The sequence below is a fragment of the Sturnira hondurensis genome, unplaced genomic scaffold (genome assembly GCF_014824575.4).
Source record: "Sturnira hondurensis isolate 20B ecotype Veracruz unplaced genomic scaffold, ASM1482457v3 Scaffold0004257, whole genome shotgun sequence".
Classification (NCBI taxonomy): domain Eukaryota; kingdom Metazoa; phylum Chordata; class Mammalia; order Chiroptera; family Phyllostomidae; genus Sturnira; species Sturnira hondurensis.
The window spans coordinates 5,959,336-5,983,436 of NW_028076888.1; the positions used below are offsets into that span (position 1 = coordinate 5,959,336).

The window sequence follows — 24,101 nt, forward strand, 5'->3', positions numbered from 1 at the left end:
CGATGCTTTGTTCTGTGGGCACTGCCCACGGTGCCAAGACAGGTGGGGTTGCTTCAACTCGTGGTTTGTGGATGGAGAGACAGAGGCCAGCAGGCGGGACCCCACACTAGGTGTGGTCAGGCCCAGAGTCAGGCTCGGGGTACCAGCACCCACAGAGGCAGCCCAGGTCAAGGGAGGGCCTTCAGCAGCAGGTCTGGAGGCCCCACAGCCTGCTGGGAGCCGGCTCCATGCCCCGCCTGCGTGCTTCACCTTCCGGCAGCTTGGGTGCCTGGTGACTGTTGTCAGCTGGGAGGCCAGTAGGTGCCACCGAGCCTGGAGGCCCGCTTTGGCTGTGAAGACTTGGTGGATCAGAGCTGCTGTCCCCATGGCAGCCGGTGTCTTGCTGTCTCTGGGTAAATCCATCCCCTCGGGAACTTTGGGCATCAGAGCTGAGATGTAGAGAACCCCAGGCTCCTAGGCTGTGGCTGCTGAAAGCGGTGATGCCGCCCAGCGCTCGGCGTTTGTCTGGGAGGACGCCCAGTCCAGGGTGGCGTTCAAGCCTCGTCTCTGGGGGAGCGTCCCCCCTTGGCGCAGCGTCTGCGACCTGCTGTTCCAGGGGCCCTGCTGCCTGGCTCACCTCCGCAGAGCTGGCAGCTGAGTCACCGCAGTTTTGCGCAGCCCGGTAGCAGACTCTAGTTGGTATAGCCAGTGACAATGACCATGAGGTCACTGGGTGAAGAGGTACCACCACCAAAATCACATGGTCAAAGAAGGAGCATGTGGCCGTGTTTCCTCTCCGGTCCATGGCCGGGGGCATGGAGGGTGTCCGGGTCTGGCCGGCTGGGTTCCCTGGATGGCTTTGAGCGCCTACCCAGAGTTAATGCCCTTGGCCGTCTCCCACCTGCAGTGGTGTGGCAGTTTGGAGGCTGGGGTTTCCGGGTTGTGTCTCTCAGTTTCTCGGCCCCAGTGGTTCACCCTCTTTGGGAAGGCGTTAGGTCCCTTCGGGAGAGCAGGTCAGGAGATCCCTGCCCCCAGCGTGTCTGGCCATGGGGTGTGGTTCTGGGAAGACCTGCCCAGTGAGGGGTGCGGAGGTTTCAGGGAGCCTCCTGTCCCCAGAGCACGTGGTTGTGGGGGGCTGGGCTTAGAGGAGCCCATGGCTCCAGACTGGGTGATGTGGGCGCCCCCGTCCATGGCAGGTGCCACTTCTGGGAGTAGCCCTATCTGTGGGCGAGGGCGGGACTCCAGGAGGCTTTCCCGACCGGGTCTGAGAAACAGACCTCGAGCGCCCTCACTCCACCCTTGGGCCTCAGGGCCTCGGCCGCCTCCCTGTCCCTCGTTCTGTTCTTTCCCACCCACCATCGCTGAGCCAGCTGTAGCCACGCAGCCTGTAAAAGTGCGTCCGACAATTCCAGAAACAGACTGAGGTGATGGAAAAGACCTTTTTGGAAAGATGTGAACTTACAGCCTCAAATGTCAAGCGTGGCTGTGCAGAGGCTGGGGGCTGCATCTCATGCCTCTGTCCGGGGCTTTCTCCAAACCGCACTGCTCCCTGCGCCCCAGCACCTCCAAGTGAGCCGGCTCCCTGGTGGCCACGTGTAGGTTCCCTTCCGGCAGCCGGGACGTGGGCCGGGCCAAGGGTGCTGCTGTGTGCGGCCTGTGCTGGGCTTTCCACGCTGCTGTTGTGAATTCATCCAGAGTTTGCACATGGACCAGTGACCCCATTGTCTGCCTCCCACCCCCAGCTGGGGGCCAGCTTCCCTTTTTTAAGCTCCTGCATATTTGTCATTTTTCCCTCCCCAGTCACTTGACTGGACTCTGTGAAAGGGGCAAAGCCGGCGTTGGGCGTGGGCTGGGACGGCCCGCAGGGTGCCCTACTCCGTTCAGAGCTGCGCTTCGCCAGTGCCTCGGCCCTGCTTTCCACAGCAGGCGAGCCTGGGACCAGGGAGGTGTCCGGTGGGCAGCAGGCCAGGGCCGGGCGTGGAGACGGGGACAGGCATCTGGGGCGGGGCTGCTCCCAGGGTGACAGTCTGGGCTCCACGTGGAGTTTTCTCCAGGGCACCCTAGGGCTGCTCTGACATTGTGTTTTCTCAGTCCCACGTCTTGGTTCTTTTCTGATGGGGGCAGACATATTGGCCCAGTCTCTGGCTGGAGGCCTGAGCAGCCGCAGTGCTCGGAGGGGACCAGAAGTCAGTCGCTCCCTCTCCTGAGGGTGTGGCCATGCAGGTGTGGGTGGACTCGGGGTCTGTGTTCCACATGCCTCTGCCTCTGAGGCAACGAGCTGCTTTCTGTCTCTGAGCTCACGGGGTCCGCAACAGCCGCTCCTCCTGTACCCTGGGGGCTTTCCCCGGAGCTATGAATGTGCAAGTGAGCGAGACAGAGCCCTGGTCCTATGGAATGTTCTTTCCAGTGGGAAAACAAGGTGACGTCAACACGTCACTGCAGGGTTGTTCTGAGCCTACTGATGCTGGCCACCGTGGCCTGGCTGACTCGAGGTGCCATTTCAGCAGTGGTGGTCAGGGTGGGGGACCTTCGGCGGAGGGGGCGGGTTGCACAGACTGGCATGAAGGACAAGAGCTGTGAGATAGACTCAGGGAAGAGCATTGAGGCAGAGGAAGCTGCAAGTGCAAAGGCCCTGGGGTGCAAGTCCTTGTGCTTGGAGGCCGGCCAGGAGCCCCTGTGGTGGGAGGGGGCACAGAGGGGGGCAGGGGTGTGCAGGCATCCAGAGGCCAGATCCCACTGAGCCCTGCAGGCTCGGTGTGTAGAGCTGGAGTTTACTCCGAAGGAACAAGACGCCTTGTAATAAGATGCCTTTGGAGAGTTTTGAACAAAGGGATGGCAAGTTGTGTGCGGAGGGGGTGGGGCGGGAACAGGGCGATCAGGAAGACCCAGGGTTTTTGACCTGAGCCAGGGCCGGAGAAGGGAGGAGGGTCAGCTGGGATGGGAAGGCTGTGGGTGGGGACGGCTGGGGCGCTGGCCACTTGCCATTTCCACCAGCGACGGAGGGTTCTGCTCTCTCCACATCCTTGCTGATGCTTGTTACTGTCTCCCTGTTTGCTTCCTGCCCTGCTGGTGGGTGGGAAGTGGGGCCTCACTGTGGTTTGAGTTTGCATTTCCATGACGACGAATGATGCTGAGCGTCCTGTGCCCGTTGGCCACTCATATGTCTATTCAGGTTCTTTGCTCGTTTCCAAAATTCGGTTGTTTCACTTTTTATAATTATCGAGTTTTTATTGAAAATCTCAGACACCAGCCCCTCACCAGATGTACGCATCGCACACACTTTCTCCCGTTCCATGGGTCGCCTTTCCACTGTTTTTATAGTTCCCTTTAAAGCACAAGAAGTTTCTAACTTGGATGAAGCCCAAATTATCTGTTTTTTTACGTTGTTCCTTGTGCTTTGAGTGTCATATCTAAGCAGCCCCTCCCTGACCCAAGGTCACGGAGATTCACTCCTGTGTTTTTTTCAAGGATGTTTGTAGGTCGCTGGGGAATTTTCAGTTAACTTTTTAATACGATGTGAGCCAGGGGTCCAGTTTCCTCCTGTACGTGTGAATGTCCGGTTGTCCCAGCACCATTTGTCCATGGCACCCTTGTGAGAACTTGACTGGCACGAATAGGAGGGGTCGTTTCTGATCTCTCAGTTCCCTTCTGTTGATCTGTACATCTGTCCTTGTGTCCTCATGCCACGCCACTCGGTCTTGGTTACCGTAGCTTCTCGGTAAGTTTTTGAAAGATTTTATTTAGTTTGTTTTAGAGAGAGGGAAAGGACGGGAGCGACAGAGGGAGAGAAACATCGATCAACCGCCCCTCGAGTGTGCTCCCACCTGGAGACCCAGCCTGCAGCCCAGGTGTGTGCCCCGAGTGGGAACCACCTGGCCATCTTTGGGTTTGCAGGGGGGCGCCCAGCCCACTGAGCTGCACCAGTCAGGGCTTCATAGTGAGTTTTGAACCCCGAGAGTGTGAATCCAGCTCTGTCCTTTCTCGTGGTTGTTTTGGCAATTCTGGGTCCTCGTGTCTTCATATGAATTTTGAGAACAGCTTATCAGTATTTTGCAAAAAAAAAAAAAGGTAGCTGAGATTTTGATAGGGATTGTTTTGAAAATTTTTTACTCTTTTAAAAAATATTTTATTTTATTTTTTTTTAATTTTTAGAGAGAGGGGAAGGGAAGGAGAAAGAGTGGGAGAGAAACATCAGTGTGTGGTTGCCTCTCATGTGTCCCCTACGGGGACCTGGCCTGCAACCCAGGCATGTGCCCTGACTGGGACTTGAGCCGGACGGTGATCCTTTGCTGCACAGGCCCGCGCTCAATCCACTGAGCCACACCAGCCAGGGCTCTTTTGAATTTTTTTTCAGCGATGTTTTGAACAATGATGTTTTATATATTTTAGAATACAAATTTTGTACATTTGTTAAATTTATTTCTACTAAATTTATTAATTTTGATGCCATTGTAAGTGAAATTGTTTTTCTAACTTTATTTTCAGATTATTCATTGGTAGTGTATAGAAATACAAATAATTTTGTATATTGATTCTATACCATGTAACTTTAACTTGTGTGTTAGTTCTAATAGTTTTTTTAATCGGATTTCTTAGGGTTTTCTATATTTGAGATCCGGGTCATCTACAAATGTAGCTTTACTTCTTCCTTTCCAATCTGCGTGCCTTTTATTTCTTTTCCTTGCTGGATTGCCTCGGATAGAACTGTCAACACAACATTGAATGGAAACGTGAGAGCTCGGACATCCTCTTCTTCCTCCTGACCTTGAACGGGGAGAGCACCCAGTGTCTCGTCATTAACTATGATAACAGCTGTGGTTTCCAGTGAATGCCCTTTACCAGGCTGCGGAAGTTCCTTCTAAGTTCCTTCTACTCCTGGTGTATTGGAGGTTTTGTTTTTTTTTTAACAGAGTTTTCCTTTCTTTTTTAAATTTATCTTTAGAGGTGAAGGGAAGGAGAGAGGGAGAGAAATATCAATATGTGGTTGCCTCTTGTGTGTCCCCTGCCGGGAACTGGCCTGCAACCCAGGCATCTGCCCTGACTGGGAATCAAACCGAGATCCTCTGGTTCGCAGGCCCGTGCTCAATCCACCGAGCTACACCAGCCAGGGGTGTTGGAGGTTTTTACCGTGGAGAGGTGTTGAATTTTGTCGGATGTGTTTTCTGTGTCTTTTTGGATGCTTGTATGTTTTTTGTCCCTTTTTCTATTCATTAACTGATTTTCTGATGTTAAACCCACCTTGCATTCCTGGGATGCATCTCATTGGTCAGAGTATATATATATAATGATTTCTATGTGTTGCTTTTTCCAGCTTGCTAGTACTTTTTTCTGTGTTTTTACATGTCATAGGTACGATGAGCATCTATATGCATAAGAGATGCTAGTCTGTGGTTTTTTCCCTTGTGATGTGTTTGTCAGGTTCTGGCTACTTTTGTCTTCTGCTGTGTTAGTGAGCACGGGCAGGAGAGACCGATGGACCAGCTTCCCTCCTCCTGGGCTTGCCCAGGTCCAGGGGGACGGGCAGGCAGAAGCTCTGCCCCAAGTACAGGCAGTGGGCACAGGAGGACTCGTGGGGGTGCCCAGCCTCGCTCTGACGTGGGAGAGGAAACCTAGCTGGCCGCCTGGAGGAGGGGGCCAGGCCTGCTGGCCTCTGTGCAGTGTCCTCCTGTTCTGAGCCCCACGATCCACAACAGTGAGGGCACCCAAGGGGGACACCACATGCTGGCCTCTAAAGGACAAGGAGGGATCGTGGCAGCCACCCTCTGAGGTCCCTCCTGGCTCTCGGCCCCACAGTTTGACTCATGATGACTAGCAGAGTGGCTCAGCCCCCGGAGGTGACTGGCCCAGGTGCCTTGAGAAAAGGAGAGGGAAGGGGTGCCCACGCCTAGAGGCCTGCCGGGGTCATGGCCAGGCTGGTGGGGAAGGACGGGTGTCGGCCGAGGTGCTGGGGCTAGGTCAGAGAATGCTCTTCCAGAGCCTCCCTGCTCCTGGGCCCCAGAGGAAAGCAGATCCCTGTGGGGGGGGGGGGTCTGGAAATCAGCAGGGCCCTTTGGGGACAGAACTGGGTCTAGAACGGGCAGCAGCTCTGTGGGCCCTTCCCACACACGGCTCCCACTGCAGGGTGGGCGGCTCTATAAATGAGAGCCGTGAGTTCCCAGCCTTCCCCACCCTGGCCGGGGATGGAGCCACCAGCTGGCAGCGTGGCACAGGCGGGACTCTGGCAAGTCCTCTGCCTCAGGTGTCTTGTTAAATGGTCACCGGACTCCCTGGGTGACCTTGAGGTGGTTACTTCCTTCCCCAACTTTCAGGGTGTGGCCTGGATGCACACACCGGGCAGCTGTAGGGCAGGAGGCCTGGCCCCGGGGCTGGGTCCAGGAAGCTAAGGGCCCTCCACTCTGCCGACTGTCCGTTCCGCGCTGGGGCCGCCTGTGCCCTTTCTGTGACTGCAGCTCAGGACAGAGGCCCAGGTGCCTGGGAGAAAGTCCCTAAGACAGGCCAGGAAAGAAGCGAGTGGGCTGCCACTGCTCACGGCAGCCCAGGCGTCTCGTGCTGCCAGCTCCCCTGTCATGGTCTCCCTCCCGCACCCCCCCCCCCCCACTGGTTGGCGAGCTGGCGGGGGCAGCACCGGGGAAAAGCCAGCATCTGTTGGGTAACCGGCTCGGCTGCCGTGCAGGGTATGATGTAATCCTGGATGTGGCGGTTGCTAGGAAAACTCTGCCTGCCGTGATATTGCGTGGTCCCGGGGCTGAGGGGCTGAGGCGAGAATAGAATGTTCCCAAGAAGACATAGGAAGGGTTGGCAGGGCTTCCCGAGCGAAGGAGCCCCATCCCCAGAGTCGGGCCTTCCGAGCTCCTCCCAGAACCCTGTTCCCCTGTCCAGAGGGAGCTGCTCGGAACCCCGTCAAGGCAGGGTGGGTGGTTACCGCGCCTTGTGCTCTGGTGCCAAATCGAAGACACATTTCTACCCTGTTCCATCCTTGTGGACAGGCCCTCCTTCTGCCGCGCCTGTGGCGGGGTGCCCCCTCCACTGTCCACAAGGCAGGACAGGTGGGAAGGGGGTCTGTAGGGGACTGCCAGTGTGAAGGCAAGAGTGCCCTGCATGCAGCGTAGATGAAGCGGCCAGCACTGTGCCTGGGGGTGGAATCCGTCGCGCTCTTGGCTCCGTTTCTCAGGCCAGAAGCTCCGCTGTGCACCTCCCACACTGGCTGGCCCTTCAGTGGCCTTTCTGTGTCTGCTGTTCCAATCCTCCCCTCCCGGGAGAATTCCTCCAGTTAGTACAGAGGGCAAGTATGTCCGAAAGGCCACGGGCACCTGACTGTCCTTTAGAAAGAGGGGAGAAAGTGGCAGGACTCAGAGGCCCAGGGCCCAGGAGGTGAAGGAGGACCACGGGTTGCCTCACCTGCCCTGCACGGTCTGTGTCTCAGGCAGGTCAGTATTTCCAGCACTTTCCCTCCCTCCTCTTGCTTTTCTGGCTGCACGTCAGGACCTGTCCAGTGGAAAACAGGACAAAGGAAGTGATTTCATGAGGGCCTGGACCAGATTCTCAAATCCACAAGAATCGTAAAGATTATGGCCATGATCTGTCTCCATAGGAGCCAGGCCGACTGTGGGCTGGAGACAGGGCTGGCTGTGCTCCTGGGAACAGGTGTCGGGTTTGGCAAAGAGAAATGGCTCCTGGCTTTGGTGACTTTGGAGCAGGGGGTGAGGGCAGGGCCCCGCTCCAGGACCAGCAGCCCTGGTTCTCCCACTCTTTCTTAGCTGTGTGGCCTTGAGCAGGCCCCAGCCTCACCCCCGGCCTACGGCCCCCCGCAGCCCTGCAGCAGGGTGGCTGGCACACCCCCTGGCCAGGCTGCGAGGAAGGCCTGGAATGGAGATGGGCTTCCTCAGAAGCGCTCTGCACTGGAGAGGGTGGACTGCCGCTGCCCCTGAGGGCCAGGCCTCCCAGCCTGGTCCCAGGCTGCAGCCAGGTGTCAGGGGCCCACCCAGCAAGCCTCTTCCCCTGGTCTGCAGGTGCCGAGGACGTGGTGATGGCGTTTTCCAGGTCGGAGACAGAGGACCGGAGGCAGTAGCCACGGACCCCTTGGAACACCCTGAAAGCTGGCAAGGGCCAAGAGATCTGCGTGGACCTCGTCCGGCTGAGTGGCAGCAAGCAGGTCACCTTCCCCACCCTCGGCACCCCACCCACCCGCCTTATGGTCACTGAGCAGGGCTGCATCGAGGGAAACTCCGGTGGTGTGGCTCTCGTTGGCTTAAAGGGATGGACTCATGATTGGCTGCAGGAAGAAACCTTTTTATTTTTAAATCTTGACCAACGGAAACCTTTTGTTTTTATTTCTGACTTTTACTTTTTTTTTTTTTTAATTCGCTCTTCGGTTATACGGCTTCCCAGGAAGCTCTCCGAGCCCTGGTGCTTTATTTGGGTCACAAAGCTGTCGGATTGGCTGGCTGATGGGAAACCGTGTATTTCTTTGATTGGCTGCAGGTGCTGTGCTGACGGCCCCAGCTTCTCTCTTCTGAATGCTGAAAACAGGGTTTGGGACATTGGTTGTTATATTTGACTTGAAAAAAAAAAAGAAAGAAACCAAGTGCGCTTTGCAATATTTATTACACAGAGCTTGCTGCTTTTCCGTGTTTTGTGTTTGCATTTGATTGGCTTTCGGTAGGTGGGTTTGGTTTCCCATCGGCTCGCCCGTGACCCCCTGTTGCCACGGCCCCTCCCCGCTCTGCCGCGGCGAGTAGTCCCTCTGTGGCCAGGTCCGCCTGGACAGTGCATTTGTGTTAGCGGCCACACCTGGCTCTGCCATCAAGGGGACCTCGAGGACCCCAAGCAGGATCCACAGCTGGAAAATGGGGCCCCCAAGGAGATCTGTGTGGTTGTGAAAGAGCAGCGCGGGGCTTAGAGGTGACCAACTGTTAGCCAGGATTTATATGCATCACATCCAGGAGCTGGCAGCCCACCAGCTTCTCTGGCCGGGATGGAATTGCCCCTCCAGCCTGCCCGTGCTGAGCTGAGGCCTACAGCGCTGGGCAGCTCTGTGCTGTCGCCGTTCCTGCTGTATCCCACTTCCCGAGGCCTTGTCCGGGGGCTGCTCCTGTACAGGGCAGGATCTGCTCCCCCAGCTGCAGTGCCCCACCATGTAGCACAGGTTTCTGCTGGGGGGTGGGGGGCGGTGTCCGGAACCCACCCACACACAGACCCCAGCTGGGCTCACAAAGCCAGCGAGTGCTTTGACCCCAAACGTCACCCTCCTGCCCCCCAGAAAGGCTCCACAGGCATCTGCTACTGGGACCCCAGGTCCTGGCCAGCACACGGGCTCTCTCATCCAGCCTGGACCTCTCCCTGCTCTACCCTCCAAAGGGTCTCTCCACGTCGTCCCGGAAGGGACAGCAATGGCGTTCGTTTACGGAGCGCTTCCTGGAGCCGGGCTGACCAGGCTGGTGCTCCAGCCTGTCTTCCCACCTGCCCTCCCCCTCCCCCTCCCCCTGGGGGCAGCCGCCCCTCTCCCTCATCTCTCACAGGGGTGGCATCTGGGTGGGGAGGCGGAGGGAGATGCTGGCCTCAGAGAGGGAAGCCTTTGTGCCCCCCCCCGCAGATGCCCATTCTTGCCCTCAGGACCCAGGACCAGGAGAAGACTCTCAGAGCTAAACACGCCCTTCTAGAGTCTACGGCCTCCAGGGAGCACAGGGGCTGACTGTCACAATGCCCCAGGCGTGACCCCTGGAGAGCCCTGTGGCCCATGGGAGGGTCACGCTGTGCTGAGGCTTGCCCAGAAGGAGGACTCGAGTGTGGGGGCGTGGACCCCGTGTCCTCGCGCTCCTCCATGTACCGGCCCCTGGCCCTGGTGGCTGACTGTTAACTGCAAAGGCGGTTGGTCCCCAGGGGACAAGGACTGTGGGGACCCCAGTAGGGGCCTCAGAGCATCTTGCTCCAGGGGCCAGTGTGTGCACGCATGTACAAGTGTGAGCGCACACACACTTACAAATACACTCACGCTCAGCTCCGTGCCCCGCAGCTCCAGCGGAGCCCCTGGGGAAAGGTGTCTCTCTGTCCTCCTCTCCCCGGGTTGCAGTGTCTGTTGTCGGGTGTAGACACCAGTGTTGCTGGCTGCCCCCTCTTTGTACCTGTTGCTCCCGTCCAGGGTCCGTGCCATGGCCCGTGCTGTGTTCTCTGCCCCAGCCTGTCCTTGTCAAGGTCATGGCCCCCCTCTTGTAACAGTGGTGGCCTGATCTGTCTCATCTTCTGAAGGGGAAGAGCGAAAGTGTGGCTGTGGCTTCTTATTTCAACTAAACACCTATGTCTGTTGGAGAAGAAAATTAGCAATAAAGATTTTTAACAGCCCGGTGTGTGAGCCGAGTCATCTCCCTCGGAGTTGGGGGCGTCTGCCGACTTCCACACGTCACATGGGCTGCGCGGCCGAGCCCCTCCCTGCCCACGAAGGCGCCTGGGAGGGGTGAAGGCGCCGGATTGCTGGTTGAATTGTCCGTGATCTGGAGTGGAGCTCGAGGTTTGGAAGAATTTCCAGATCTGCCCAGCCCAGCCAGCAGATCTGTAGGAAGGCGGACCCCCCTTTTTGGCCTGGAGATTCCAACTATCATCCTAGATGAGACTGAGGCCAGCAACCTCTCAAGGTGACCTCACCCTGCCTGGTCCTGATCTGACACTGAGCACGTGGGCATGGGGACATGGGGATGGGCATGGGGACATGCCGTGGGCATGGGGACACTCTCCTGCTGCACACCCCGGCATCCTGTGTGAGGGCAGCGAACCTCAGCGCGCTGGCAGCAGAGGTCCAGGCAGAATAGCTGTCCCTCCCGTCGTCCCAGAAATGGAAGATTTTTTGGTGCGTAGATGCCATCCAAGTGTGGAAGCTGTAGTCATTTCTGCTTAAGGAATTGCTTGGGAAGCATTTTCTAGAATTTTTCATTTCTACACTTCATCATCCCATTTTAATTTTTTTTTCTTCTAATTACATAGACTCACTGCTTCTATTTCCTTTCCAAAGAGTTTCACTGGGTGCTAAGTGCTACCGGGTTTATGGAATATGGTGACAGATGACACAGTTGCCATCATTCAGGCTTGGTGTTGAGACAGATGTGGGGTTATCTAGCAGCCCATGCAGTGGCCAGATGTGTGAGCCCCTCTGAAACATCCCTGTAAAGGGCCTGTCCCACCTTTGCTTGAATACCCTGGGGAACTCACTACCTCACCTCACAGCGCATTCCACCTTCAGACGTTCATTCTCGTGCCAAGTTGACCTGCCTTCTCTGGAACTTCTTTTTCCAGGAAGGACTTCACAGTTGCTGAAAGAAAGACAAAATGAGACAGCTGTGTTACCTAGAAGTTACCTAGACACACATATCAAGGGTTCCTGTTAGGCATAGAATTTGCCCACCCCCTCCCCACCCCAGGGCTCTGAGTGGCACTGTGGGGTTGTTAGCCTTGGAGTTGGTCGGCTCTTCTAAGCAGGGCCATTGAGCAGAGCAGGAGGGGCTGGTGGGCTCTGGTCCCGCCTGCCCAGCCCCCGCAGGCCTGGGGTGGGCACAGTTAACAAATGAGACTGAGGCACGGAGTGGCAGGGACGAGCTGAGAAAGGGGAGCCCTCCCGGAGCTAACTACCCTGGTCTGTAATGGGAATCCGACCACATGAGAAAGATGACAGTCACTCCAGCAGCAGAGAGAGGACACTGAGGGCTGTGCTGGGTCTTTCTCAGTCCCTCGGCCTGCACAGCAGGCTGCCCTCCATGGCTGCCTTCCTAGGTGCAGGTGCACGGTGCTGGTGAGGACTCAACCGGCAGGACTGAGACAGCTGGGGCCAGGCTGGGCCCCTGGGAGGCCGGCCTCCCTGCTTTGTTGGTGATTCCAGCCCTGGGCGGAGGGTGGTGGAGAATGAATGAAGTGCTTCATCGCCCTGTCCCCGCAGGTGAATAGCAGCTGTGAGAATCCAGGCTGCTCCAACCTTTGAACGGGAGGGCCCTTTGTAGCAGTGAAAACGAAAATGATCCCTTCGGTGCACCTGGTTCAGCGGTGGGGGCAGGAGCTCTGAGGCCCCAGGGGACCCCATCACCACCCATCTGCCCTGCCTTCCTGGGCTGTTCCTCTCTCCTCTCTCCCCTGCCCCTCTCTCTGCTGCTCACAGCTGGGCACCCGTTTCCCTGTCCTGGAGATGAAATCAGCCCAGACTGACTCTGAGGCTGTATTTAGGAAATACTCCTCTGTCTAATGAACGTTCTCTTCTGGGGCAACAGCTGGGTGTTTAGGAAATTTGAGGGGGGTAGGGGTACCATGGCTGCTAGTCCTAATTTAAAGAAAGGCCTCCTCAAAGAACAAGGGTGGTGAAATGCGTTCTGGATATCAGCCAGGGACTTGCCTTCACTTTTCTCCTTGGCGTTGGAACCGCCCCCTCAGGGCCGGTTTCCCAGGGTTGGTTTCTGCCAGGCCTTCAGGCGCGGAGGCCAGGGGAGCTGGTGACTGTACAGGAGCCGAGCCCCACCCTGCCTGGGCCTCTTGCCGAGTCCCCAGGGAAGGAGCAGTGTGCGCAGCAGGTGGCAACATGCCCTGTTTGCACACCTGTGGGAGACCCCCTACCTGCACAGCCCCAGGAGGTGACTGTAGACCCAGAGCCTCTGAGACTCCCCACCTCCTGGCCCCTGGCCTTGGCCTTGGCGGTGGGAGGGGGTGGGTTTTCACAAACATCTGCTGAGCAGGTGTCTCCACGTCCCAGTCTTCACACAGCCAATGTGCACTGGGTGCTGCCTGTGTGCAAGTGTGCCACACTTTACACACACGCTCTGCAGTCACGTGTGAGGTCGGTAACTTCACAGAAGAGAAAATAGGTTACGGCGTTTGCCGAAGGTCAGTGTGGTGCAGCCAGAACTCGGGCCCCAGCTGTCTGACCCCACACTGTGTGTTTGTAGCCGCTTCCAGCTTTGACATGAAGGGGCAGGGAGGGGTGGGGGATAAATCCTGAATCATGGGCGTGCCCATCGCCCTCTCCCGGGCCGGCTCTGAGACCCTAGGACCAGCCCGGGATGGGCCCTGTGCGGTAGCCCACCGTGTCCTGTTGCAGTAGGGGACTAACAAACATTTCTCAGGTGGGTCAACCCTGCCCTGGGTCCTGGGTCCCGCCCTCGCCTCCTGAAGGAAGCTGCAGCCCTCCCAGACTGGACGTGAAGCTGGCCTGCCACCAGCTCCCCGTGGGAACCCAACTGTCCTCCAGGCTGAGCTGGTTTTTCTAGAATCCGCTGCTCCTTCACTTTGTATGACTCTCCCTGTCCACAGCTGCCCTCTGACCACCCTGCCTGGATGCACACCTACCCCCAGGGGAGGTCAGCAAAAGAGCTCTGGACTGGAGACGGCAGCCCTGCCTCCCTTCTGTGGTCTCTATCCTTGGCAGGTCTTGGCCTTACTTTTCTCATCTGTAAAATGGGAATAATAACACAATTGTACCTTTGACAAACTCTACACAAAAGTGCTTCGAACCCTGTAAAACCGCAGTCCAACGGTCTACTCTCCTGACTTCCGTCAGACTGTTTCCTGCCGCAGGATGAATCTTCGTCTTCGTGTAACTGGGGGCTGGGGAGCCATTCGGTCGGGGATCACCGTCTGGGTCTGACGCTTGGCAGCTGTCTGACTTGGGGCAAGTTTTCTGACTATTGGGAGAAAAGGGGAAACGAGAGCCTCACATAAGGCCGTTTCCGAGAATGAATGAGAGGAGGCGTGTGACAGGCTTAGCCGGGTGACCTGCCCACAGCGGGCGGTCAGCACGTGTGGTCATCATTAAGTCCCCACGAGAGTGTCCCCAACCTGTCTTCTCTGCTTCTCGTCACTCACTCGGAGCAAGGCCTTGCCCGCAGCTCCTGGGGGGAGGAGTGCAGCCCCAGGCCCAGTCAGGGGCTTGTTGGATGCTTTTTGCTGAGGATGAGAGATGGGATGACCCTTCGAAAGAAGCCAAGTCGGAGCTGCTTCCTGCTCCCCGCCCCCACCCCGACCTCTCTGTGCCAGACAGCCTTGCCTGGGGGAGCTGCAGGAGTCCCTTCGCCTTCCTGAGCCTGCAGAGTGAGAGGGTCCCCCACGTGGACCTTGTCCTGGCTGGCACTGGCAGGGAGGAGGCTCGGGGTGGGAGTCTGGTGTTCCAGGGACCCTCCTTCTCGCTCGCTCGCTTGGCTCGTGCTGAAACTCTAAATAGACTCAGAGCCAGCCAGGGAAGGGGATAAAATTAAATTCTCTATCGTGATCAAGTGGTTTAAAAAAACCATCTGTCAGAGGCTCCTTCCCACTGCAGCCATCTCTGCTTCAGAGCCGAGGGGAGGAGGACGGGGGAGCTGCGGGGGCCCTGAACCCTGAGTACCAGCACCCTAACTTCCCCCTGCCCCTCAAGCCCCCACCCCAAGGCCTGAGGGTCCTTCTTCTACTTCCCACCCACCCCACTTCCCACTCCCGTCTTGCCCAGAGCCCAGCAGAGCTGGGATAAAAACCCTGAATGCCTCTAGTGTGATGGCTGTTGTGGGGAAAAACCTCCTGCACTCCGAGCTCAGACCTGGGTTCGAATCCAGACATTGCCAGCTCACTGTCTGCCTGGAGCCAGGCAGTAGGGGAGGTATAGGCTGAAGACAATTACAAAACAATAAAACTGACTCTAAGTCTGGTTTCCCTTTTTTTCTTTTTAATTTTGTCCCCATGCATGGCCACACTGACCTTGGGGCTGCCCCCAACCTTTGACCTCCTCTTAGGCTGGAGCCTATTCAGAAGAGGCCTCCAGAGCCTAGGTGGGCCGTGGGTGAGTGAGACAGCTGAGGTGCCCACCTTGGCAATGGGTCTCCCAGGCCTGGCTCCGGCCCCCCGTGCTCCCTCCCAGCCTCACCACGGGCTCACCCGGCAGCCCTGGTCTCTTCCCTGAGGAACAGCAGGTGGCTGATCTGCTGGCACCTGGCAGGGCAGAGCCTGTGGTCCCAGCTGGCTCAGGGAGGGAGGGCCGAGGTGGACCTTGGCTGGGGACCTAGGACACTGAGAGAGGAAACAATAGGCGGTAAAAATAGTCCTTTGTTTACCATAGGCCGCACATCCTCATGAGTCCTGTGGGAAAGAAAACACCAACCAGCCAGGGCGCCAGAGCCAACAAGAGGGGCCTGGCCCAGGGGGAGGGGGGACAGCCCCACTAGGGGGCCGGCCTCTCCCTCTCTCCGCCTCCATTTCTGCAGATCTTGCAACCACCGCCCTGAGGTGCCAAAGGCAGCCTCTTCTGGGCCACCCCTGACCAGGCCTATTTTATAGCCCCCCACCCCCCCCCAACACTCTGCCCAGAGGAGGCTTGTGGCAGGCCCGGGGGGGCTGGCTGCCCCTGTCCACCAACCCCTTCACGCCAGACCTGCTGGCTTGCTTGCCCCTTTGGGAGCTTGTCTCGGGGGTGGCCCAGCCTCCCAGGGGAGGGCAGTCAGTGAGCTTTTCTCTGGGCGAATCTCTCCCCACGCGCCCTCTGCAGCTGCCGCTGGGCAGTCAGGGCGGGGGCTGGCAGAGGCCTGTGCGTCCACCTGGGCGGTGGTCCCCAGCACCTCCACAGCAGTCAGAGGGAGAGAGATGGAAGCTGGAAACTGCTGAAGAAGGAAACGTTTGCGGTGGTGGGGGTGGGCGTGGGGCGGTCGGGTCAGGGCAAGCCCGGGCCCAGGCACACTGTAACCCATCCAGCCTCGGGGTTCCTGCTGGCACCGCCAGCTCTGGCTCGGGCCTGCTCTCGCCACCCCCTCTGGGCTGTGTGATCTCTTCAGGACCCCAGACGTTTGTCTGGGGTGTCGGGTGGAGGAAGGGCAAGGGTGGGTGCCCTAGTACCTCGTCCCTCCTCCAAGATGCAAGAAGGATAAGCTCCTGTTGCTGTGCGGAAGGCTGGAGAAGCTTATGAGATTAAGCTCCTGCAGGTCCTGATACAGAAGGTGAGGGTGGGGAGGGGCAAAGTGGGGAGGGGGTTGGGCACCACAGACAGAGGGCTGACCCCGGTCAGGGCCTGGGCACTACAACCCACTCTGTTTCGAACCTTGGGCAATTCCATCCATGGTTCTGAGCCTCAGTTTCCCTCCAAAACAGGGTGTGGAAGCCATTGGTGCTCCTCCCTGAACACTTCCAGCTCTCTACCTTCTGGGCATCCGGAAGGACTGACACCTTCCCCCACCCCTCTTTCCAGTTGAGTGTGGCTGCCCTGACTTGTTTGGCCAGAGGAATGGGAATGGTAGTGATGGGCCATTTCAGGTGGAAGCTTTCAAATCCGCTCAGTCACGTTCCAGAGGCGGCTGGCCCTTCAGCCCAGGTGCTGGCGGAGCCCCTGGCCAGTCCAAGAGTGAGTGAGGGAGAGTGATGCTCTGCTGTGCCCGAGGATCTCGGGCCTGCGTGTGTCCACAGCTCACTCAGTCCCTCCTGACCACGTTCTCAGGCCTGCGGAGCCGCCACAGGGCATTCCGACTTTTGCCGGTTGGAGAATCCTGGCGGCTCCTAGCCGATGAGCCTTCCTGAAAGGCTGTGCCTGGAAGTCACCTGGGACCTGAGAAAACACAAGTCAGGCTGCCCCCTGAGGCCCTGCAAGGCAGCGGCTGCCCTTGGCTGCCCTTGGCATTCCGGATAAAATCTCCTGTCCCTCTTGTGGGAAGCCCAAGGTCTGGGTGACCTGCCTTCTGTGGACCTCGTCTACCAAGCCCCCACCTCCCGGACTCTGTGCACCAGCCTCTGGCTTACTCTGGCCCCACAGACGTGCTGAGCCTGCCGTTGCCTCATGGCTTCTGTGCTGCTGCCCACTCTGCCTGCCACGTGCTTCCACGTGGCTGTCTCCTCAAGTTGCTCACGTCAGCTCAAATGCCACCCCCTGTCTCGGCCCGTCCAGGATGCTATAACAAAATATCACAGACTGGGCGGCTCGTATTCTTGATAGTTCTGGAGACTCGAAGACCCGGATCAGGGCCCCAGCAGGTTAAGTGCCCTTTTCCGGGTCGCATGCAGCCCTGGACTTCTCCTGGTGCCCTAGTGTGGGCAAGGGGCGGGGCGCTCCGTGGGGCCTCTTTCAGAAGAACGGAATCCCATCCACCGGCTCCACCCTCATGACCTAAGCACCCACAGGCCCCGCCTCCAAGTGCCATCACATTGCTGGGGGTGGGGGGGCGTGGTTAGGGTTTCAACATTCGACTTTGGGAGAAGGAAAAGATACAAATATTCAAACCGGGGTCCTTACTGACCACCCTATTTTGCTTTCACTCTCTAACATGCTCTTTCCCATTTTCCTGATTATTTTCTTTATCTGAAATAACCTTATTGATGAATTTCTTTCTGTGCCTACTTCTCTCTCAAGCCTCCCATTAGAAGGCAAGCCTGTAGGGCCAGCGACCCCATCAACCTTCCTCACTGCTGTGTCCCCAGTACCTGACACACTGTAGGCTTTTGGTAAAGGCTTGTTGAATGAATGAATGAATGAATGAATGACCTTGACCTTGAATGGGCTCTTCTGCTGAGCCTTCTGTGACCTACAGGTACTGTGACCCCATGTTCTGAACTAAAATTGTGCTGACAACAAGGAAAACCTGGGCCCTGTGGAGAAAAGGACCTCAACTCTCTTCCTCTGGCTGAGGCCTCAGGGCAGGTTTTTGGGGGCGAGGTCCTGGCACCCGTGTAGCACCCATTTCCACAGTTTTGTTAGGCCTGTCTTGGCAGGTCAATCGATTCTGCGCTACTGAAGAGGCTTGGGGACTTGTGTTGGGCAGAACTTTTGGGCTTCCTGGCAACAGAAACCAAATTCCAACTGGCCTATGTCATTGGGGAGGCTCTGAGGGCACTTCATAAGATTAAGGCAATTTGGCAGGAACCAGAGCCTCAGGGACTGGAGGTGGAGCCTGGATGCTTCTAGAACATTCTCTCCCTCTAGGTCCATCTCTGCCTATTTCTGCTCAACTTTGCCTTTTGGCCTCATCATCTCCTTTCAGACTGACCTCCTCTGACAACAGAGCACAGCTCCCAGCAGCTTCAGGGGAAGGAAAGTTCTTTCTCTCAGTGCCCCAAACACTCCCAGGGCAGCCTCTGATTGGCTGTGCTTGGGTGATGTACCACCTGTTGGACCAATCACAGGGGCCAGGGACTTAGTCATATCCCCTTCCTGTGGCCAGGGAGGGGCAGGCTATTGCAAGTGTGATGACCACCGGAGCCACATACAGCGGGAGCAGTGGTACCTAGAGTGTGATCAGCGACAAGCTGTCACCACCAGGTTCTGGTGCTGGGCTGAACCCCAGCGTGTGAGAAATCCCAGGGTCACACCAAACTGGGTGGTCAGCCAGCCTAGCACGGGGGAGGTGGAGAACAGAGGCAGGAAGGGGACCTGCTCATTAACATCCGAATTTTCATCTCACCCAAGGAGACCCGTGCCATCCTACAGTGGCGCTGTGGTGTCACGCAGCCCTGCCTGGAAAGGTAGGTGTCCCTCAAAAGTAAACCAAGTCTGCAAAATGCTGTGTGTTGTATGAATTCTTCTAGAGTCGCTGAGAAGTCTTGCAGTAAAGACATCTGTTTCATTTCACTTTCCCCTCATCTGTTGGACCCCAGAATACCTCAGTTTTTTAAGGATTCTGGGAAACCTCCCGTGAGAACTGCTGCCGTGGAGAAAGAGCACAAGACACAAAATCAGAGCTCAAGTCTGAGCCTTGCTACTTATGTGTGACTCCTCCAAGCCTCAGTTTTCCCCATCTGTGAAATGGGTGCGAATACTACCCCCCCGCCCGAGGGTTGTTCTAAGCGTGGAATGAGAACAGGTCTTTGATAAATATCTTGTAAGCTATACAACACTGGGCAGATGCCTGACCATTGCAACTGGTTTAACCTGGAGAATATCATGTGTGCTCTTTACCTTCTAAGGTAAAAGACTAGAGGAAGACAAAGGAAAAGGACAGGACGCACCCAGGACTGGCGGAGCCAGGTGACTAATGAGAGATGGGCATGGAGGGCAGGAGGAATTCCGGTAGCAGTGCCTTGGGGAATAAAGCACAGAGGTGACATTGATGGGAGCCTTGGGGAAGAGGTGCCTGGAGGGAGGGAGGAGCCGGCTATGGCTGCTGATCCCTTCTAGAGACTTCTGAATAGACAGCAATGCTGGTGCCTCCTCTCCACACCCCTCCTTGTCCCTCCCAGGGGACCCTGCCCGGGACACAGCTACATCTCTGGGTTTGATTGGACCTCCTTAACAAGATGGCATAAGTGACTTAAACATTAGGAATTCATTGCCTCACGATTTTGGAGGCTGAACTCCAACATCCATCTGTGGGCCAGGCCGTTCCTTTTGAGGACTCGGCTCCAGGCCTCTCTCCTCGGCTGCACACGGCCATCTTCTCCCTCATCTCTTCATGCCGCCTTTCTTCTAGGTGGCCACATTTCCGCTTTTTATAAGGACACTAGTCATACTAGATCAGGCCCCATCCTAATGGCCTCATTTTCCCCCCTTTATTTTTAGAGAGAAGGGAAGGAAGGGAGAGAAACATCGATCCGTTGCCTCTCGCACACGCCCTGACCAGGGACCGAACCCACAACCCAGGCATGTGCCCAGACCAGAAATTGAGCTGGCCCAGCCAACTGAGCCACAGTGGTTAGGGCCTAGTGGACTCATTTTAACTTGATTACCTCTGTGAAGACCCCATCTCCAAATAGGGTCACACTCTGAGGTACTGGGGGTTAGGACTTCAACACAGGACTTTTGGGGAGACACAGCCAACCTGGAACAGTGGGCATTCCCCCCAGGGGGGCATCTCCCTGGGTCTCACCAGCCCACCTCCTTGCCCGAAGGCATGTGGACTGTGTCCTGCAGGAAAACAGAGGGCCTGGAATTGTGTTAATTGCCACAATACCAGATCTGCAATTAATATGCCACCGGAACAAAGAGCAAAGGCACTAATTGCACATAATTGGGCTTAAACTCCACCTTCAGCAGAGCTCTGCCACTGAGCTCCACTGTTTATGCTCCTTTTCGAATTAGCAAATTAACACCCGATTCCCCTTCACCCCACTCTGAGCAGAGCTGTGGGGGAGCCCTGGGAGGGCGAGGTCTAGCAGGCAGGCCACCTGGATCCTGTCCAGAGCCAGGCACCCGGGCCTGGCCTTTGGAGCAATGGTGACTGCCTGGGCCCCTGGGGCAGGCTGGGAGACTTGAGGCTCGGTGGCACAACCATCTCCCTCCATTCCTGGGGTGGCAGTCGAGGGGCAGAGGACGAATGCTCTGGTCCCCTCTTCCTTCTGCTCTCTCAGCACACAGGCCTGATGGCTCTGTGTCTCTGTGGCCCTGGGGACAGATGGTCTGGAGTCCACCCTGCCCAGGATCACCTCCTGCAGCTGGAAGGCACCGCCCAGGCCTGGAGGTGGCTGGCACGAGCTCTAGTCCTAACAGGCAGCCTCCCCTCACTCCAGGGTGCTGTGTCTGGGGCTCCCCGCCCTGAGCTTCTTCCTCCAGCCTCCTGGTCTTGTTGCACAGGTGGGCTTCCCTTGTCATCTACTCACCTGACTCCTGGCTGGGCCTGTGCAGCCCGGGGCCAGTGTGTGGGGGGGTGGGATTCAGACTCCTTGGCTGGGCCCTCCTCACCCCTGCAGGCTACCAAATTACCTGCCACTGCCTCCCAGGGATTCAAAGAGGGCAGGGGGCCCTTTCTTGCTCCAGCAGCTCCCAGCACTTTGCCTGGCTGCCTTTCCCAGGTGGCTGGGCCTCCTGCCTGGCGCCTGCTGAGCCAGGCACATGAAGCTGGTGGGGGGTGCAGGGCCCTCTGTGAGGCTGCTTAGAGGAGAAGACTACCTTCCTCCGACAGACGACAGACAACCTCCTCGTTCCAACCCCCTAACTCAATGCCCTGGGATAATGGGGGGTGAGTGAGGGGAAGGGGAGGGGAGGCAGGAGCCACCCCCACCTTCCTGCTGCCCTTTAGGAATGCACAAAAGTCAGGGGCAGAAGTGCCTCCCTAGGTAACCATCCCCTTCTCCCGGTTCTTCCTCCAGGCTGGACAGAGAGGAGGGCAGAGCCAGGCCTGAGGTGGTCAGGTTGCTGGGACGTGCCCGCCTTGAAGGCAGCACCTGACTGGGCTTGGGGCACCTGACTCCGCCTCCCTAGTCAGGCCCAAACTTGAGCCTCGGGCCTCTTAAGGAAGCAGCAGGGTTTGAACAGGCAGAGAGAAGAGAGTTAGTCACTTCTGCCTGTCCACACTGGGGGTTGGGAGCTGACTGAAAAGGGACCTAGCTGGAAGGACAGCCACTGTGTCCTGAGCACTGACGACACGCCAGGAACAGTGCTGCGTGCTGTCTGCGTGGTATCCCATTTACGTTTCATCCACACGACATCCCAGGGAGGCACGTGCCATTGTGATTCCATCTCACAGATGTCAAAACAGAGAGGATAGACCACAGAGCTGAGGAGCAGCAGACTTGGGTTAAAAGCGAGAAAGTTCTAGAAGGGCAGGTGAGAAGGTCATGTCTGCAGTGTGTGAGGGCAGGAGCTGGCCTGGGATGATCAGAACAGTCCTGTCCTTTGACAGAGGGGACCGTCCTTTGGGATGGGATGAGGACAGGTCCCTGGTCAGGACACTCCCTTCCCCTTACTGCTCCACCCCAGCATCTTGGCTCCCCTGCCCGACCACCCTCCATACCACGAGCTAGAGGAGGCATCAGTCTGCACACGGGTCAGCCAAGCGCTTCTCCCACCTTGGGGACCCTCTGACTTTCTCGTGGCTCTGCAGACACTGTCCCCATCGGAGTGGTTTCTGGGAGACAGTAAGGTCCTGGGGAGGAGCTTTGGCTCTGGGCCCCAGCGGATCTGGGTTGGAACCCTGGCTCTCCCACTGAGCTGAGCACCCCTGACCTCTACCACCCCCCGGGGGCCTCCTCTGTAAAAGCAGGGCCAGCACTGTGTTCCCTGCCTGTGATCTCAGAGCCTGACACCAGAGACTGCGCAGGGGAGAGAAGGCTTCCGGCAGGCCCAGCCCACCGCTGACATGCGCTCAGATGAAGAGTGAGTAGAAAAAAAGCGGCCCCGAGCAACTCAATGAGCTGGAGGTTTGAAAGGGTCAGAAATTCTGGAATCTGGCTCTTGACTTTCATTGGAGTTTGCTGGCCCAGGGAGCTTCAGGGCTTGGAGAAAGCGCGACAAGACCCGCGGAGCCTCGTCTGAGGGCCGGGCGGTCTTGGCCGGACCCTCCACGTCTCCGACCCCTGCCTCCCACCAGTTAAGCAGAGATGGATACCCACCTACCAGGGAGATTGTTGTGCGTCCCGAATGCATCGGCGCCCTTGAGAAAGGGAATGTGCTCGAGACAAGTGCAAATGCGAAAGTACTTCGCATAGCCAGCGTCTTCCCAGGGTACGTTCACACCTGTTGCCAGCATCCTCCCTGTGGTCGAGACAGCAGCCACCGCTGCCTGAGTATCTTCTAAGTGTCCTGGACTGAGCAAAACCCCTACAGGTGTCCTCTCCTAATCCTCTCAGGAGCCTAAGGAAGGAATGATGGTAATGATGGTGATGATGTCCATGTTCCAGATGAGGAAACTGGAGCTCAGTAATTAGGCCATCTGGTCTGGCCTGCTAATAACGAACTTGGGTCTGTCTGAGGCAAGTCCACGCGAGTGAAACATTCCTCCTGTTTTTTTAAACCACTTTATCCCACAAGCTCCTTTTGGTTCCGAGGAAATAGGGCAGAGCCGAGGAGAGAACCCAAGCCCCCTGCTGTCACTGTGCCGGACGGTGACCCCGTGCCCTCCAAGGTGCTGAGAGGCTGGGCCCTTTCTGCCCTCGCCTGCCCCTCCCTCCGAAACCCGGGCCAGTCCCTTCCACCGGGCATCCTGGGCAGGCAGGGCGCACCAAGTTTGGCTCCTGTGGCCGGAGAAGGACCGGGTCTGCTCGTATGTCTGTGTGTGCGTGTTGCACAGGTGTGTGATTCGTGCCGCAGAATTACCGTATTTTGCTGCATATAATGCGCACCTACATTTTTTGGCCCAAACTTTCAGGGGGAAAAAAATCTTGTGTTTCAACTTTTCGTTCCACTTTTTATTTATTTATATTTAGAAACAAAACCGATGATCGTATTCCAGGGTATTATTTTGCACGTGGAATTGTTATTGCTTTCTAGAGTTACACTTCTAACACATAAGGCATAAATAAAAGAATTAAAACATTTGTATAGATACGGAATTAATATTACCCATATATAGTGCACATCCTTATTTTTCCCTCAGAAATTGGGGCAAAGAAGTGCCCCATTATACACAGCAAAATACGGCAAATAGCTGTCCCCTCCTCCCTGACCACGTGCAGCGCGGAGCGTGGAGGGGAGGGGGACGGGAGGGGAATGTGCTGTGTGTGACCTTTGTGAGGGAGCAGAGCAGGAAAACCCAAGCTCTATCCCACCTTTGGGGGGGGGGGCAAAGCGGGAGCTGCCTGGCTTCCGTGGGAAGGCGAGGTTTTCCTTCCCCGGAAATTTTCACCAGCCAGCGATGGCTGACCCTCCCTGTGTGGGAATTCTCGGTTCCTTTGCAGATCCAGAGCTAGAAAGCGGTAGGGAGTCTGCGCCCGACTCCCTGGAGACCACAGCAGTGCTGCTGGCGAAGCGTGGAGCCCTGGACCATAAGGAAGGAGAATAATAATAGCTACTGTTTAATGCGATTCGGGGGCTCCCCTGTTCCCCACAAGCACTGAGGGGGGCATGGACTCACCTCCGTTTTACACACGGAGATCCTGAGATGGCAGGCGGAGGGCTTCACCCCAGGGCACAGAGTGAGCGATCGAGAAAGGGCACAACAGGCAAGAAGTAGGGAAAAGCTGGCCGCCAAACTCCGTAACAGGGAAAACGGGAGACGGCCCTCAGTCCATAGGGGACTGCGGGAATCAACCCTAGCACATCCCCAAGGGAAAACTGTTGCTCTACTCGGGACGCGCAGGCATGGGGTTTCCACGCCCAGCAATTCTCGGACCCTCTGCGCGCACCAAATGAGTGGCCGACAGCTTCGTTTAGTTTTCACACTTCGAATAGCGACCTCAAGTAGTGGGTCCCCAGGACCCCCACCCTTCTGTCCCAGCTGGTTACAATTCCAAGAGTTCCCACGACCCCTTTCTCAGCTTCGATAATTTGTTGAAATTTGATC

General features: G+C 57.1%; 1 protein-coding gene and 1 long non-coding RNA gene across 9 annotated transcripts in view; one reads left to right on the forward strand and one right to left on the reverse strand.

The window, feature by feature from the left end:
- The window catches only part of CTNNBIP1 (catenin beta interacting protein 1), a 44,967-nt gene extending 34,650 nt beyond the window's left edge, over nucleotides 1–10,317 (forward strand). For all 5 annotated transcript variants that reach the window (XM_037045292.1, XM_037045291.1, XM_037045286.1 and 2 more), the window contains one exon: nucleotides 7,989–10,317. In XM_037045292.1, the coding sequence (XP_036901187.1) occupies nucleotides 7,989–8,047 (59 nt within the window). In that variant the 3' untranslated portion in view covers nucleotides 8,048–10,317. The remainder of the gene's footprint in view (nucleotides 1–7,988) is intronic.
- Nucleotides 8,422–15,908, reverse strand: LOC118986372 (uncharacterized). 4 transcript variants are annotated; one of them, XR_005066359.1, is made up of 6 exons: nucleotides 15,507–15,675; nucleotides 14,782–14,982; nucleotides 13,426–13,628; nucleotides 11,187–11,279; nucleotides 10,101–10,218; nucleotides 8,422–8,498 (listed from the first exon to the last, which is right to left on the reverse strand). It is a non-coding gene; the product is annotated as an uncharacterized LOC118986372 (long non-coding RNA). The 4 variants fall into 4 exon arrangements; XR_005066358.1 differs by lacking the exons at nucleotides 13,426–13,628; nucleotides 15,507–15,675 and adding an exon at nucleotides 15,802–15,908 and having other exon boundaries at nucleotides 14,782–14,974; XR_005066357.1 differs by lacking the exon at nucleotides 13,426–13,628 and having other exon boundaries at nucleotides 14,782–14,974.
- Between the last annotated feature and the right edge of the window lie 8,193 nt (nucleotides 15,909–24,101).